At 37.3% G+C, this 15,832-nt stretch overlaps 3 protein-coding genes across 4 annotated transcripts; 1 reads left to right on the top strand and 2 right to left on the bottom strand.

The window, feature by feature from the left end:
• The first annotated feature begins 2,328 nt into the window (after positions 1-2,328).
• LOC137746753 (RING-box protein 1a-like) lies at positions 2,329-4,881 on the top strand. The gene is made up of 6 exons (XM_068486762.1): positions 2,329-2,488; positions 2,938-3,077; positions 3,185-3,235; positions 3,331-3,390; positions 4,407-4,478; positions 4,594-4,881. The coding sequence occupies exons 2-6, from the start codon at positions 2,945-2,947 to the stop codon at positions 4,629-4,631; spliced, it is 354 nt and encodes a 117-aa protein (XP_068342863.1). The 5' UTR covers positions 2,329-2,488; positions 2,938-2,944; the 3' UTR covers positions 4,632-4,881.
• Positions 4,882-5,583: 702 nt separating this feature from the next.
• LOC137746752 (peroxisome biogenesis protein 16-like) lies at positions 5,584-8,962 on the bottom strand. Of its 2 annotated transcripts, none has more exons than XM_068486761.1 (8): positions 8,667-8,962; positions 7,969-8,042; positions 7,405-7,621; positions 6,999-7,303; positions 6,640-6,908; positions 6,463-6,530; positions 6,077-6,138; positions 5,584-5,952 (listed from the first exon to the last, which is right to left on the bottom strand). In XM_068486761.1, exons 3-8 carry the CDS (start codon positions 7,554-7,556, stop codon positions 5,891-5,893), a joined length of 918 nt encoding a protein of 305 aa, XP_068342862.1. In that variant the 5' UTR covers positions 7,557-7,621; positions 7,969-8,042; positions 8,667-8,962; the 3' UTR covers positions 5,584-5,890. The 2 variants fall into 2 exon arrangements, with proteins under 2 accessions (XP_068342862.1, XP_068342861.1); XM_068486760.1 differs by having other exon boundaries at positions 7,985-8,042.
• A 692-nt stretch (positions 8,963-9,654) lies between these two features.
• Positions 9,655-12,752, bottom strand: LOC137746750 (peroxisome biogenesis protein 16-like). Its single transcript, XM_068486759.1, has 7 exons — positions 12,551-12,752; positions 11,923-11,980; positions 11,407-11,623; positions 10,997-11,304; positions 10,632-10,900; positions 10,442-10,500; positions 9,655-10,077 (listed from the first exon to the last, which is right to left on the bottom strand). Exons 1-7 carry the CDS (start codon positions 12,650-12,652, stop codon positions 9,987-9,989), a joined length of 1,104 nt encoding a protein of 367 aa, XP_068342860.1. The 5' UTR covers positions 12,653-12,752; the 3' UTR covers positions 9,655-9,986.
• Between the last annotated feature and the right edge of the window lie 3,080 nt (positions 12,753-15,832).

Here is a 15,832-nt window from a genome sequence, read left to right as displayed (position 1 = left end):
TTATTTTTGTTGTGAATTATGCCTGTCAATTTATGTCAAATCCCTCTGAGCTGCATTTTACTTTGGTAAAGAGGATTTTGCATTATCTACAAGGCACTGTTGAATGTGGTCTCACTTATTCTGCTGCTCACAATATGGAGTTCTTGGCATTCAATGATGCAGATTGGGCCTCTGATATTACTACCAAACATTCTACGACTAGATTTGTTATTTTTCTTGGTACCAATCCTGTGTCATGGCAGTCTAAGAAAAAAGGAAGTGTGTTTCGGAGTTTTACTGAAGCAGAATATAAGGCTCTAGCTTAGGCTACAGCTGAAGTTGCTTAGTTACGATTTCTCTTGAAGGATTCGTAAGTGTTTCTACGCACACCTCCCATTCTGCATGCTCTAGCCTTATGTTCTAATCCGGTTTTTCATACTAAGATAAAACATTTAGACACAAATTTTAATTTTGCGCGTGAGCAAGTTCAAAAGGGTGATTTGCTGGTTGATTATATTTCGACCACATATCAGGTTGCTGATATCTTTGCCAAAGGGCTTTATGGTCCTTTGTTTCTGCATCATTGTACCAATCTCAACCTTGGATTCCCCGGTTGAGATTGAGGGGGGGGGATATTGAGCTATCATATGATATGTAGTGCAAATGTGGCATTAGTTATGGTTGTTAAGATGTAATGACATGTGTCATGATCCTAGAGATATAGTTAGTTGGGGGGTTAGCTTACTTATTAAGCTACCTCATTACTATAAATAGCCAGAAGGGATAACTGTGTTATTACTCTGAGTTGTATTGAATGGAATCAGTTTTCTTCCTTCTTAAATTTCTATTTCTCTCTTTCCGCCTTAGTTGTTAATCTACAAGCTTTCTAATTACTGTTATGAACCTATATACAACAATCTGGTTGAAAACCAAGAGCTTATTGCTTCTAAGGCGATGAGTAGTCGAGGAATGATGGTTTATCTGTTTGCCTCTCGATGACTTCAACCCTTCATTTTTGTCACCATTTTGGCTTAACTGATTGATTGATGATATACGTGACGTATCTGATGATACCTTGTGGAATAGGATATGAACATATCTTTGATTGTGGCATCCTAAAAATTTCTTGGCATAACTATAATACACTACATGATAAAAAAGAAAAAAAAATTCAAATTTGCAAGGCATTTTAGTAATTTCCCTACTTTAACCAAAATCACTAAATCACGTAACACTTGACCACATTTTGCACAGCATTTAGTAATTTCTCTACTTTGACTTAAAATGCCCAAAAATCTACTTACTGAAATGCAATGCATTACTTTGGAAGAACATACAAAAACAACCAAATCAAATCAGTTGGTTCAATTTGGACTTATTTTCTAAATTGACCTAACTAGAAAAACTAATTTAAATTCAAAAAATCGATTATAACCGATTTCATTAGATTATATAATCAAGTATTTTGTTATATGTGTATCACTTTATCGATCTAAGTTTTTGTTTCGATGTTGCAATGATATGCATACTGCAATGAACAAATTGTAGCTTAGAACCCGAATCATCTCTTCTTCTATCTCATTTGAGACACGCAGATTCTAGCCTTCTCTGTGTCTCTCTTTATAGGTTGCATTTTGACACTACGATACAGTCCAAAAAGTTTCTTCAATGACGTAATCAACACCATAGTCCATTTCCAAACATCAAATATGCCGAAGTGAATTAGTCCTAAACTTTTGTAAATGACATCATTATTGTTTTTATTCGAGACTTTTGTGATGGAAAAAAAAATTGAGAACCAAAATAAAACAACCACTAAACTTCAGACTAACTCCAATGGTGGGCTAAAAGCCAAATTACTCTCCAAAAGTTCCCCTCAAACCCACTCCAATCCAAGGGGAAATTTTGGGGTAAATGCTAAATGCTAAACCAATGCCAAATTCCCTCCAAAATTTAGCCTAGAAATCGGAGTGGACTCCACCCAATATTTATAGGAATTTAAATTTTTTTAGATTAAAATATTCATAAAATTAATTTACGATAGTCTACATATTTATTTTTATTTTAAATTTAATTTAACAAAAAAAAAATAGCCTAAGTTCATTCTTTAATAATCCCGGGTTAAAATTTTAGGCTAGAATGGTTGGAGTAGAAAAGCTTTTTCTGAGTTATCGGGTTAAAAAATTTAGCTTTTAGCCTAACCATTGGAGATGATCTCAAGGGCATATTTACAATTTACTCATAAGACAAGTCGGAATGACAACATTGTGTTGCAACTTTTTTTTTGGTCAAAATTTTTGTAATTCTCAAACAGGATGTCAACATAAAGTATTCTCACAAGACCCGAAAGCAACCAAAACAAACCCGACCCAACTCCAAAAACCCGCGCCGATTTATAATCCACGCCCCTCACTCTCGCTCGTCTTTCATTCCAAGAAAAACTCTCCGATTCTTTCTCTAGAGCGAGAGAAGAAAAGCTTCGCTGCCGCTCACGATCGCAATTCTTTAGGTACGTCAATTTTTTTTTTTTTTTTTTTTTAGGGTTTTTCAATTTTCCATCAATTTTTTGTTTGTTCGGATTCTTATCTATTTTAATCTCAATTAAAGTTTAACCCAGTTTTGGGTTTTTATTTTTAGGTGCTGGAAGATTTCGATTTTCTTAGTTTTGGGTCGTTTCTGGTTTCTTGTAATTTCTTCGATATCTTTCTCTATCGATTTTTAGTGTTATACATGATTTGATATTCCGGAAGTTTATAGTGTAATTTATTGTTGCCGATCTGCAAGTAAGCTTTCATGGAATTTACTTCTGTGATTTTCTTGTTTTTGGGGCTAACATGGAAATATAACTGAATTTTATAAATTTAATTTTTGTTTGGGTTTTTTTTTTTCCTGATCATTTTGGTAGATATTTGGTGTAAGACGATGGATTTTGAGGTTTTTGTTTTTCTGACTTTGCAGGGAAGCAATGGCAACACTAGACTCAGACGTTCCGATGATTCCGGCAGGCGAGGGTTCGAGCAGTGCAGGTCCTTCGTCGACCAAAAGGCCCAAGCGATTTGAGATTAAGAAGTGGAATGCTGTAGCTCTCTGGGCTTGGGGTAACCACTCTAAACCCTAACCCTGGTTCCTCTGGTTTATTTGGAGAATTTCGATGAGTTTGGTGTTTAAGTAGGTCACTGATGTTTTTTCGCCTTCTTGTGTGCAGATATTGTGGTTGATAACTGTGCCATTTGCAGGAACCATATCATGGATCTCTGTGAGTCTTTTACCTTACTTTTTCATTGTTCGAATTTATTGTCTTGATGCCAGTCTTTATTTATTGATTGTTATTTTCTGTTTCGTCGTGAATAGGCATTGAGTGCCAAGCAAACCAGGCTAGTGCCACAAGTGAGGAGTGCACGGTTGCTTGGGGTAAGCTTTTGCTTTCAAACCCTAGTTTTCTTAAGTTAATGCATAGCTAGTAGTTTAACTCCGGGTTCTGATTTTGTTTTCCTTAAGTTAATGTATATGCCCTTGATATAGATTCTGATTCAGCACAGTTTACATAGAGTGTATATACGATATGTCACCATTGATAAGTATCTTATAAGTTCACTATTATTTAATATTTCAATTATTAAAACTGTCATTTTTACGGATATCTAATTTGTTTCTTATGTTTTCCCCATGTTTTCTACCCCAATACATTCTGCAAAATTGGGAAGCATCTTCTTTGTATTCTTTATAGTTGAAGTCTAATATGGAAGGATAAGAGCTCTGCTCATAAGATCATCATGATCATGTAAAGATGATGGTTGAGACTTTTATTGATGTGTTTAGTGCTTCTCTGAGGTGCTTAGATATAAAGAAACAAACACGGAAACTCCTAGTGTTATTGAAAGGAAGATTCTTGTCTAATCAAAGGGAAAGAGTTTCTTGAAGTGGTGTTGCGGAGCTGTACTGCATAATTATCTAGCATTAGCATGTGTGAATTTATTTATATGCATGTGCCTTCAAAGCTGTTGTCAGCATTATTGAATCTAGAGATATTGTAAGATGGAGAAGACAAAATTGTTGTTCCTATGGTGTGTGGAGACGATGGGGTCAGTCCATGGATTTTTCTTCCATTTTCCTTGCTTCTCTTTATTGGGCAGGGCATCAAGTGATTGTATCTTTACCGATTAATCAATTTTTGTTTACTATCTTTTTGACCACAACACAATTCGTTCCCTTTAAGACATTTGTTTGAAGCTGGCCTATGATGTCATATGTGAGCTCACTGGTTAATGCTTGAAATGGGTGTTTGTAGTGATGGATTTCTTGTACGGGCACCTCGGTGATCATTTCTTGTTCTGAAAATAGTAAATCAGATATTTATTGTATTTATCATTAAGCATGTGGTGCACGTTTGTCTAAACTTCTTCCTGTACATTTTCTTATCTCTGTAGGGGTTTGTAACCATGCATTCCACTTCCACTGCATTAGCCGATGGCTCAAGACCCGACAAGTGTGCCCCTTGGGTAAGATTTTTGCCTTACTCGTCCCCTTCCTGTTCCTATATTAGATCTTTGACCGTCTGTATGGGACGACAGTGCCTTCTTTCCTAACTTTTGTTGTGGTTTTCTTGTTAATCAGATAACAGCGAGTGGGAGTTTCAGAAGTACGGTCACTAGACTAATGTGGCAGGTTGAATGTTCTGTGCACTTTCTCCGCTGGCAGTGTCAATGAGGGGGGTCTCATCCCCTCGTGTCTATCCTTAGTCAAGCTTATGTTTTTACTTTGTACTTTGGTAATTCAACTGAGCCGGTATATTTTTTGTAAAGCATTCGGCTGCTCAAGTGTCTGATCGTGGATTGGATTTGTTAAGCAGTCAGCTACAACTTTTCAACTATATCGCATTCGTAGGCAGGGTTTTCTTTTGGATTAGTGGGTTTATCGTTTTCTCTGTGTGATTTCGTTCTTGGTTTAATGTTTTATGTTTTTCCCAGTCAATGCTTAAAAGTGCATCTCTGATCTAAGAGTCAAGACGCATGCCATTGTTTGAGGGCCTTAGAAACTTTGATGGACTTGCTGTAGAATGTTTGCCATAAATATCACAAGCTTATGTGCTCTAGGTCACCTGGAGTTCCAAACCAATGTTCTTAACACCATCAACCACCCACCTCAATTCCCGCCGGCGAACCCCAATCCCTTCTCTCCCTCTTCTCTTTCTCTGCTTCCCTGTCTCGCTCGCTCTTATTTCAACATGGAACCCGATCAGATCTGTTGTTGCCGACCTCTGATTTAAGAGCTTGTGAGGTCCCCGGATTCCCCTTGCGTCCTTTTCCGGCGTAAGAGAGGAGAGCAAGAACAAGAGGAAAAACAATGAGAAAGAAAGAGAGAGATTTTATCCTCAGGGACCTGAGATGGTTCCTTTCCTACCCACAAGGACCTGGCTTATAGTGTGGGTTGTGATCGATGGAGCAATAAATCGACGGCATTTGAATTCAAATGTGCGTGTAATTGTACTTTAGAGGGGCTGTGATGCGAACAAGGCTATATGCTTAAAGCAATGAACCATGCATCGACAATAAAGAGAGCGCTAGCTATCAAAAATAAGAGCAGCGAATGTGTACAAGTTTGCAATGCCAAAGTACAACCAACGTCCAATCTCCGTGAAAACTCTCAATCAAGCCTTATTACATGCGTACATCTTGATTTGAGCCCTTTGAACTCAGGTATATTGTACATACGTGTGTTCCTTGCGAGTTTCATCAGCAGAATTTCCACATTCTATAAAAAAATTTAGTTGCTAAAGACAACATTGAACCTTTCCTAACAAACTCGATACAGCCATGGGACACATTCGTCAGTATTTGAGAAACACGTCAAAATATACCTTTGCCCACGAGATGTCAAACACTAAAAAGCATAACTCATCGTGGTTTCCATCTTATGATCCCGACATGTAAGTATACCTTGTCTGAGCTCCTATAAGAAGCTCAACAAGTTTGCCTGCACAAACCAAAGATTTTGTTGTTCAAGGATTTGCTCATGAATAAATCAAAAACTCAGCTTGTAAAAGTAGCCGGACAACATAAAATGTGAGGGAAAAAAAGAAAAGGGAATGTAAACCAACCTGTAAGAAACCCAACAATAGGTACTGGTTCCAAAACTTTCTCGGTGCTTTCGAGTTTTTGCCTGAAATATATGACAACCAAAATAACAGAAGACATTAGTTATTCTTCCTTAGAAAAGCCTGCAAACTATCATTAAATTTAACTCATAGTAGTAGCATAGCATAGCAACCCGTCAAAACTCTTCATGGACACTGCAATCGCTCACAAACAAAAGTATTAGAAATTAGGGATATTGCTACTTTGGTAATGTTAGTAGCCGGCTGAATCAAGTGTTTTTCCATGGAAAAAATATTGAGAGGGTGAAAAACCAGGTGGTGGAGTTCGTAGTTGAAGGGTGGCAAGTGTCAGTCGTAACGTATAACTACATTCTGAAATTCAGCATTACCTGGTATACTTGCTAAAAAATGGATCTCTCATGAGGTAAAGTGCCCACAACAACTTTCGTCTTTTAAGCTGAATCCATACCATAAAATAAATAGCTATTCAGCACCAATTTTCAAAGACAAAGCTAGATAAGACAGGTTATCAGAACAGAGAAGGCAAGAATTTTGGAAACCCTAACCTCATTCTTTTCAGAGACTGAAAGATGAAACTGCTGCTCTTTTGTACCACCCCTGGATGATGTAATTCGTGAAAGAAAGCCCATCCCAGTGATGTCAACAGCCAGAGAAAGGAACCAAGGAATCCATGAGCTAATTCCATACTTCCGAATAAATAAAACATAGATGAGTGGTCTAGTTATAAATAGAGTCTCCCCAAAAATATAAAACGCCCCTTGAAGACCTTTCTCGGACAATAAGGTGGACAGGGTCAACTTCTCAACCACTGGAGCTGTAAGATACAACATCTATATAAATAAAAACGCATATAACTTGTACTTACATACCGTAACCAATAAATAAATTTTATCTGAATAGTTACTTGGAGGCTCCATAATTGCTTGCTGGTGCTGAACCCTACGTAACCATACTGGTTCTGAAACCATCCTGGCATTTTCTCCAAACCTAGTCAATGCAGATAGTGCCCTTCCTTCTAAATTCCATGGGTCCTGTCCATGATTATTTCTTAAGTAACCAGGCCCAAGCTGCCCTCCAGGTTTCGTAAAACTACCCATGTTACGTTGAGGAGTTGAAGCCTCCACATGCATTTCATCATTTGGTGTCTCTCCTCCATGCAGAAGCATCTTATATCCATTGTTCCGGAACAAAGCTAACCTAACTAGCACCCTGATGAATAATGAAATCCACAATGAGGCAATAAACAGAATCCTGCATACAATAAATTCTTGAAAAACGACTGACTTATGAATATAATAAATAGTCCTTACTTGGTAGCTTCCATAATAGCAATGAAATTCCATTTTTTGTCATCACCGAAATACTGCTGAGCCACAACTTCAACCAACGTTTCCAAATCCTTTAGTGCAGATATGCACAATGCATATGGGAAAGAATAATCCGCAGTAGTGCCAACATGCATTGAAGTAGGAGATGTGTTGATTATATGTTCATTGATAGCACTTATTATTCCCAAGAGAGTAGTTACTGCAGAAAACATATTAAGAAAAGATTACCAATTCCTGTATTGCATGATACGTATATTCACAGAAATATGCAGCGGGAAAGAGACTTACAAATCGGTTTAAGATATAAAGTTATTCAATTGAAAATTGGACAAATTGAACATGCTATTCCAATTTTAAGGTATGAAACCTTTTAAATGTACATTTCGAATCTTTTGTTTTAATTTGATAACTTTCGTTTATTTCTTATCGACCAAAATTACTTTTCTAAAGTGTAGGATTACTCCAGAGAGAACCGCATAATCACTAACAGACACAAAAGGATTCCTGCCAACTTCTAAGCTATAACAAGAAGTAGCCAAATGTTACCAAAATTTCAAAAAACCTGCTTCTGGTCCTATCTCTGATTCAGAAAACCGTTCAGGTACAAGCCACGTGAATCCCTGTACAAAGTTTTCACCATCCAGTTAAGATAACAAAAATAGACGATAAAACACAATTGAAGGCCAATCATTCCATGCATTTTCGCCAATTATGAGTTACGATTGCTAATAAAGAAGAAGAAAACCGAAAAGGGACTGACAGAAAATTAACCACACAACATAAATGCAACCTTGAGTGTATTTCTTAATCCGAAACCCGAAGAGTACAACCATATATACTGCTTCCAAAGTATATATGTCAATTGCATCAGCAAAACATACACACACTGTGTGTGTGTCTATATGTGTGTGTGTGTGTGTGTGTGTGTGTGTGTGTGTGTGTGTGTGTATATAATTATACAGTAATATATGGCAATTATTAACAGCCATATGTCTTTATCAAAAAGGAAGAAATAAACCTTCAACAGCTATATCAGCTAACACTATCTCTAATTCAAAGTTAAAACATTAAAATTGCCATTTTTTTTTTATCAGAAGCCACGATTTCTAAGTTCATTGGAAACCCATTTACATAAATAGCATAAAAAAATCGAGTAAACCTAAAAAAAAAGCACAAAATATCATATAACTTGATAATCATCAACAAATGAAGAAACAAAATTTAGAGAAATTGAGAGAGCTCACATTTGCCAGAGATTCCAAGGAGTGCACGTAGTCCTTGTTCTCCCGAACCCATTTCTTATAAGCCTCCATAGATTCAAAGACTCTGCCTGCCTTTTCCCAGCAACACAGCCAGAAACTTCCCTCAGAAAACCCTCCTACTCAGTTTCTGTGCGATTTGGGGAAGACCCAGAATTCCAGAGAGGCAAAGAGAGAGGCCCTTTAGGGTAATTTGGCTGTGGACTTCCTCGGCTGCTGAATTGCTGATGGTGCGGAAGGGCGAGAGTGACGGTTCGGTAAGGGGTGTCTCTTCGGTTCTGTACTGGAAAATGGTATTTAAAGCGGACCGTTGATTTTGTCAGATTTGTGATGCCGATGGGGTTCAAAGTAGTGGACGGTGGAGATCTGGTGTCTTTTGCCGCTTCAATGGATGAGATGTTGAGATATTAGGGATAGTGAGAGAATTTTATGAGGTGGCATAGCAGATGATCAAAGAAATTGGATGTGGGTTTTGCTCATCCCAAAGTGTTTATGTGAGGGATAGGACCATAGGATCTAGGAAAATCAGACGGAAACAAAAAGGGGCAGTGATGCCTTTTTGTTCTTGTTTTATACAGCAATATATTCACAAAAAGATACGATGATTAAACTAAATTTTTCTAAATTACGAAGAGCAGAGTCCAAACTTTTGTTGAGTCGGAGCACATGCTTGCAATGTATTTGCATTAAAGGTAGTAGATTTGTGTTAAGTCACATGATAAGGATTTATAATAAGTTATCAATACGCTCATTATATACAAGAGTCAAACTTAAGACCTCTTATTTATAAGGATGATTCTTGATTGGACTTTAAATTTTGACTGATTGTATCATTGAATTACATAATAAAGTAGACATAAAAAAATTAACGTGAAATTTCCATATGTAGCAAGTAAAAAAACTATACACACCCAAAATGTTCTTTTGGTCGCTGGATAACTAAGAATGTATGATTACTCATCCTTGAATATTGTAATAGTAGAGAATGTATAATCATAATAACGTACCTAATCTAAAGACGGTATTAAAATACTAAACCAACACCTGGTATTCATTAAGGTGGTATTCAATATGGAATTGGAAGGATGAAAATCGAATTAATAAATGTGAGGAGATTATAAAAAAGAAGAGAGTTCCATGTAAAACTATGCAAACGCCTATAACCGCACGGTTAAATATGCTACTAGTCTTTCAGTCTAATAATATTTTTTTCTACTTGTAAGCGAGAGGATTCAAAGTTAACTGCAAGCGTCCAATCATGGCACCACTGATGGGCTCCAAATGACGACAACCCAACGACCCTTCTTACAAACGCTGACTAAAGAAACTGTACTTGTTAGAGAAGAAGCTTGAGGTTTTTGCTCCACTTTTGCTTTCTTCTTGGCTACTTATGAATCTGCAGAGGAAAATGCAATCAGCGATTAAATGTTGAAGTAATCAAATTATGTGATAACAGCTTTTCAATTAAGTATTTGGTTCGGAAACGACATCTCCTGAGGCTGTGTTTGGTTACTGAAAAACCCGGTGGAAATCAAAGGGAAGGAAAGTGTATGAATCTCATATTGTTAATCTATCTGGTTACGGAACTCACGAAACTGGGAATGTTTTTCGTTTTGTTTGGTTAGCTATGAGTCTCAGTTTTCTTGGTGCCGGAGGGGTCGAGAATATGAGTAGTTGAATAAGTGTATAAGTATAAATGTCAAAGGAGAAAATGGAAGGAACTAAACACGGCATTGACTTGCTATTCAGCATTACCTCACCTGGTATAAAATGGATCTCTCATCGCGTAAAGTGCCCATAACAGCTTTCGTCTTCTAACCTGAATCCATGCCAAATATAAAGAGCTATTCAGTGCCAACTACGGTGACAGACTAAATATTGACAACGGGACTAATTTCAAAGAAAACACTTGCTTAAATAAGACAGGTTCAAGGTTTCGGAAACCATAACCTCATCCTTTTCAGAGACAGAGAGAAGAAACTGTGGCGCTTTTGTACCACCCCTGGATGAAGTAATTCGGGCAAGAATGCGCATCCCAGTGAAGTCCATAGCCAGAGAAAGAAGCCAAGGAATCCATGAGCGAATTCCACATTTTCGAATAAATAAAACATAGATCAGTGGCCTTGTTATAAATAGCACTTCCCCAAAAACGTATAACGCCCCTTGAAGATCTTTTTCAGACCATAACGTGGACAGGGTTAACCTCTCAACCACTGGAGCTGTATGAAAACAACATCTACATCAATAGAAACTAAAATAACTCGTAATTACGTACCCTAACCAGTAAATAAATTTTATATGAATTGAATAGTTACTTGGAGGCTCCATAATCGTGTGCTGGTGTTGAACCCTTTGCAACCACACTGGTTCTGAAACCATCCTAGGATTTTCTCCGAACCCACTCAATGCAGATAATGCTCTTCCTTCTGAATTCAATGCGCCCTGTCGATGATTATTATTTCTTAAGTAACCAGGCCCAAGCTGCTCTCCAGGCCTCATAAATCCGCCAATTTTACTTTGAGGAGTTGAAGCTTCCAAATCCGTTTCATCATTTAGTGTCTCTCCTCCATGCAGAAGCATCTTATATCCACTGTTCCGGAACAAAGCTAACCTAACCAGCGCACTGTAAAATAATGAAATCCACAATGAGGCGATAACTAGAAGCCTAAAGACAATAAATGCTTGACAAATGAGTGACTTATGGCAGCTAACAAATGGTCCTCACTTCATAGCCTCCATAACAGCAATGAAATTCCATTTCTTCTCATCACCAAGATACTCTTGAGCTACTACTTCAACCAACGTTTCCAAATACCTTAGTGCAGATATACACAATGCATACGGAAAAGAATAACCCTCGGCAGCGCCATCATGCACTGAAGGAGGATCTGTGATGATTATATGTTCGTTGATAGCGGTTATTATTCCCAGGAGAGTAGTTACTGCAGAAGATCATATTAAATAAAAGATTAGCATTGAAAAGGTACATTTTGGATAAATTAAACATGCTGTGATGAACGATGATACTTTGTTATTCAGAAACACAAAGCCAAGAGATTATGGACAACTCCAATTTTACTTTTCTCGTTTTGATAACTTTCCGAGCAACCAAACTTACTTTTATACATTGTACAATTACTCCAGAGAGATGTATATAATTACTAAGAAAAACCAAAGAATCCCTGCCAATGTCGAAAGCTACAACAAGAAGTAGCCAAATGTTACCAAAATTTCAAAAAACCTGCTTCTGGTCCTATCTCCGATTCAGAAAACCGTCCAGGTAGAAGCCACGTGAATTCCTGTACAGGGTAATCAAAATCCAGTTAAGATAACAAAAATTTGCAAAAACACAACTTAAGGCCAATCATTCCATGAATTTTCACCAATTATGAGCTAGCGTCGTTGATTAAGAAAACCCGGATCACTGATCATATAAAAAAGAAGAAGAAGAAAACCAAAAGGAGACATAGTACAATTAACCATAAAAAACAATGTGAGTGAATTTCTTATGTATGAGCTACATATTAACCCCCAAAAATCCAAATAGTATTCCCATAAGTGTGGATTCGTATCAAAGTATATATGGGAATGGATAATACTTCCCTCATTCCCCACTAACAACGTGTCGTCGTTTTACTGTACATACGTCGTAATTGGAAGCATTCACAATTTCACATTCACATGTGGTTATGGAAAAGGAAGAAAAAAACTGTCAGGTTTCACCATTTCCAATATCATTGAAAACCCAGTTAACCAAATAGCATAAAAAATCCAATTAAAGAGAAAAAAAAACGCAACATATGCCGATTAAGTCACGTAATTTGATGATAATCAAGAAATAAAGTAAGGAAATTGAGAGAGCAGCTCACATTGGCCAGGGACTCCAATGAGTGGACAAAGTCTTGGTTCTCCCTAACCCATTTCTTGTAAGCCTCCATAGCATCCCACAATACACCCCAAAACTTCCCCATTTGGAAACGACCCAGAATACCGGAGAGGTAAAGTGAGAAAGCCGTAATTTGGCTGTGGACTTCCTCAGGCGCCGCCGAGATGCTGATGTGAAGTTGCAAAGTTCACTCACAGAGTGATGGATCGTTGACACGTGGATTTTTAGAATATTTGTAGTAAAAAGATTTGATTTTTTCAGTCAATGTGGCACTCAACTAACAAACTTGTGGATTGTACCGACATTTACGGAATGAATGCTTTATATTTTCTTATATTCAATAGGAATTATTATTGGCACTCCACAAATCTCATTTTGTATTTCAAATTTTTTATATTTAAAGAGAAAAATACACTTGTAAGGTGTGAGAATGAGATTTGTGGAGTGCTAATAACAGTTACTATTCAATTGTTAAAATACTAGGAACCAAATCCATATATAATAAGCCTATTGGGCAGACGATCCGGGCCATTGAAATTTGATCTAACAGCTATAATTATTATAACTTTTAGAAGGCTCTCTATTTGTAGCCATTTGATTAAATTTCAACGGTCGGATCGTCTGCTCAACAAACTCAGTTTTATTGGATTCGGTTCCAAGATACTATGACTAGTACAGACTACGCCCTGATGGTATTTTTCTTTACTTGTAATTGAGAGATCTTGGGTTCGAATTTCGTGAATAACGAATTTGATACTAAGTTAGGTTGCCTATTGTGTAGCTTAGGCGAGCTCCCCCTCTTTTAGTGTAAAATATATGTTTGTACTAAAAAAAAAATTATTCAGATGCTAAATCTAATAAATTTTTAAGTTAAAGGACTTTAGTTACATTTTAATCATATAATTCAACGACTATTTTTTTTTTTTTAAGGAAAAAAAATGACCATTACTTAAAAAAAAAAAACAAATCGGCTCGCTGCTTCATCACAAAAGTCTACTCTTTCGAGAGTCGGGAAGACTCACAGAGGTATTTCAACCTCATACTGGCCACCATTGTGTGAACCAGTACCAGGAATTGAACGTTAATTTCTCTCTTTTGATCATTTTCAATTCATTCCATCCGAATGTAAGAAATTGAGATGAATATGTGAAAGGTAAAAAGAAGTGTGTGGATAAAAACTCACTAATTCTATTACTTGATAAACCGAAAATGGGAATGATAAAATATAGAGTAGTTCCTTGTTTTTATTTCACACCATTTCAAACACTAAAATGAAAGTTGTATGTTCTCATGCCATAGGAATGAGAATGAGGAAAGAAAATTTCATTCTCAAAGTGCATATTTTATTAGTTAAAAATATAATTACAAATTTTGTATTAAATAAAAATAAATAAGTTGTAAGCGACGAGGCCAATATCAAAGGCAATAAATTTTTCACCACTCTTTTTTCATTTTGCAAACTGATGCTTATTTTCATCTTTTGATTTTCTCTTAATTCATTCAATCCAATGATTATCAATAAGTGGAGTTACTTGAAGTGAGAAAAAGAATGCGGTGAAATAACTTTCCAATGTTAATAGAGCTTGAATAAATAACCAAAGGACAAAGTTGTATAGAAAGGGCACGTGGATTTCCTCATGTTTCCCTCGTAACTCAAGTGATTGTCTTTTTAGGGTGCGTTTGTTTGGCTTTAAAAATTTCACTGGAGGGACTAAGAATTAGTGTAGTCTCGTGTTTGTTATGTGCATGGACTAGCTTTAATGGGATTTAGCTTTCATTTGCCTCGAATATGGGGGCGAGGGGGGGCTCGCTAAACAGTCTTGGCAAGACCCCTAGAAACCTTGGGATTGTTAAAACTGTCCTCTCTCTTGTTCCTCACCTTCTTCTCCTCATCACCTCTCATCGCCCATAACCTCGTCTCTCTCTTCGTCTCCCTCCTAATTGTCAAAAAATCTAGAGTCATCCTCGTCGTCATCCTCTACAAGCTCCCCTTTCTCCAATTGTAACAACCAGTCTCGGATTTGGCGAATCGAAAGAGTAAATTAGTAATTTTCACTTTGGTTGTGGGATGTTTGTTTGAGATGTTGCATTATAGCCTTAATTGGTGTGCCCAAGGGGGCCACCCTTTGAGTTTGTCCCCTAGCCCACTTGTTCTTCCTCTCTCCCCCTCACCATGACACTCTCTTTCTTTTTCCCCCTCACTTTATTTATTCTCTCCATCTCTCCTTTATCCTTTCCTACAACTCTCTTTCTCTTTGAGCTCACCACACTTTACACAACAAACGTCAACGATGACACCACCCCCATCAGACTTGCACCACTGTCTCAACCGCAGGCCAAGACTGTAGACCTCCAGCAGTGACAGAGTCACTATTCTTGGTTTCCTGACACACTATCAATGTAGGTAAGTGCTTAGACACCAACCTATACCATAAACCAACCTAGATCCCAGGCAGCGCATAGAGCACATGCGCCTCTACTAGAGGTACTATGTTCCGCCGCCATCCACGACGGCACCGGTGACCTTTTCGGCGACCTAAAATGGTGCCCTCAAATGGCGCATGAGGGCGCATGCGACGACGTGTGGGGGTACCCGAGGTCATTTTTCTGTTTTTCGACATCTTGAATCTATTTATGACATCCGTTTTCTGAAATTCAATCGTTATGGTAGAGTTAATTTATTGGACCTTTTATGTGCTTAGGTGCGTTTGTTAGTGGTATTCCTATCCACCCTTGTTGCACGGCTCTACGCCAACGGTGTAAGGTAACTAGACCCTTTCTAAAATGCATGATTTTACTATTAGAAATGCATACATGAAAAGCATGATTTATTGGTTACGTTTTATGAAACATTTATGAGTAAATTAGGTTTACACTTTATAAGATATCATGCTGTACTGAGAATATTTTGGAATACCATACTTTATCGATTTTTACGTTCTTTGTAATATATATGATTGATGACTATATACTATGAAGATATTTTAAGATATGATGTTTGAACTACTGAGCTTTGTTGAGATATATGTATATATGTTTGGAAATATTATATTCAATAATTTTTGTTCTTATCTAGTGGTCACTATATGCCTTCAGGTGGGTGTTGTAGGAACCTACGGGCGATTGATACTTATATGCTTTCGGGTGGATGTTGTAGGAGCCTACAAGCGATTGAAACTTATATATGCCTTCAGATGGATGCTGTAGGAGCCTATGGGAGAATGAAGGCCTTCGAGCGAAGGAAGTGTTCTAAATGAAGTGTTTT

Source organism: Pyrus communis, chromosome 10, assembly GCF_963583255.1.
Source record: "Pyrus communis chromosome 10, drPyrComm1.1, whole genome shotgun sequence".
NCBI classification, from domain to species: domain Eukaryota; kingdom Viridiplantae; phylum Streptophyta; class Magnoliopsida; order Rosales; family Rosaceae; genus Pyrus; species Pyrus communis.
Note: the sequence above shows the minus strand (reverse complement) of the source record. Positions and strands in the feature narration are given on the sequence as shown.

What these genes read in the sequence shown, in the direction of transcription:
- LOC137746753 (XM_068486762.1), top strand. Translation starts at nt 2,945, where the DNA reads ATGGCAACACTAGACTCAGACGTTCCGATGATTCCGGCAGGCGAGGGT. An exon ending in TGTAGCTCTCTGGGCTTGGG is followed by an intron (nt 3,078 to 3,184) that starts GTAACCACTCTA and finishes TCTTGTGTGCAG; the next exon opens with ATATTGTGGTTGATAACTGT. An exon ending in CCGACAAGTGTGCCCCTTGG is followed by an intron (nt 4,479 to 4,593) that starts GTAAGATTTTTG and finishes CTTGTTAATCAG; the next exon opens with ATAACAGCGAGTGGGAGTTT.
- LOC137746752 (XM_068486760.1), bottom strand. Translation starts at nt 8,735, where the DNA reads ATGGAGGCTTATAAGAAATGGGTTCGGGAGAACAAGGACTACGTGCAC. An exon ending in GCTATTATGGAAGCTACCAA is followed by an intron (nt 7,304 to 7,404) that starts GTAAGGACTATT and finishes ATTATTCATCAG; the next exon opens with GGTGCTAGTTAGGTTAGCTT. An exon ending in TATTGTTGGGTTTCTTACAG is followed by an intron (nt 5,953 to 6,076) that starts GTTGGTTTACAT and finishes TGGTTTGTGCAG; the next exon opens with GCAAACTTGTTGAGCTTCTT.
- LOC137746750 (XM_068486759.1), bottom strand. Translation starts at nt 12,652, where the DNA reads ATGGGGAAGTTTTGGGGTGTATTGTGGGATGCTATGGAGGCTTACAAG. An exon ending in GCTGTTATGGAGGCTATGAA is followed by an intron (nt 11,305 to 11,406) that starts GTGAGGACCATT and finishes ATTATTTTACAG; the next exon opens with TGCGCTGGTTAGGTTAGCTT. An exon ending in AGAGATCCATTTTATACCAG is followed by an intron (nt 10,078 to 10,441) that starts GTGAGGTAATGC and finishes TTTCCTCTGCAG; the next exon opens with ATTCATAAGTAGCCAAGAAG.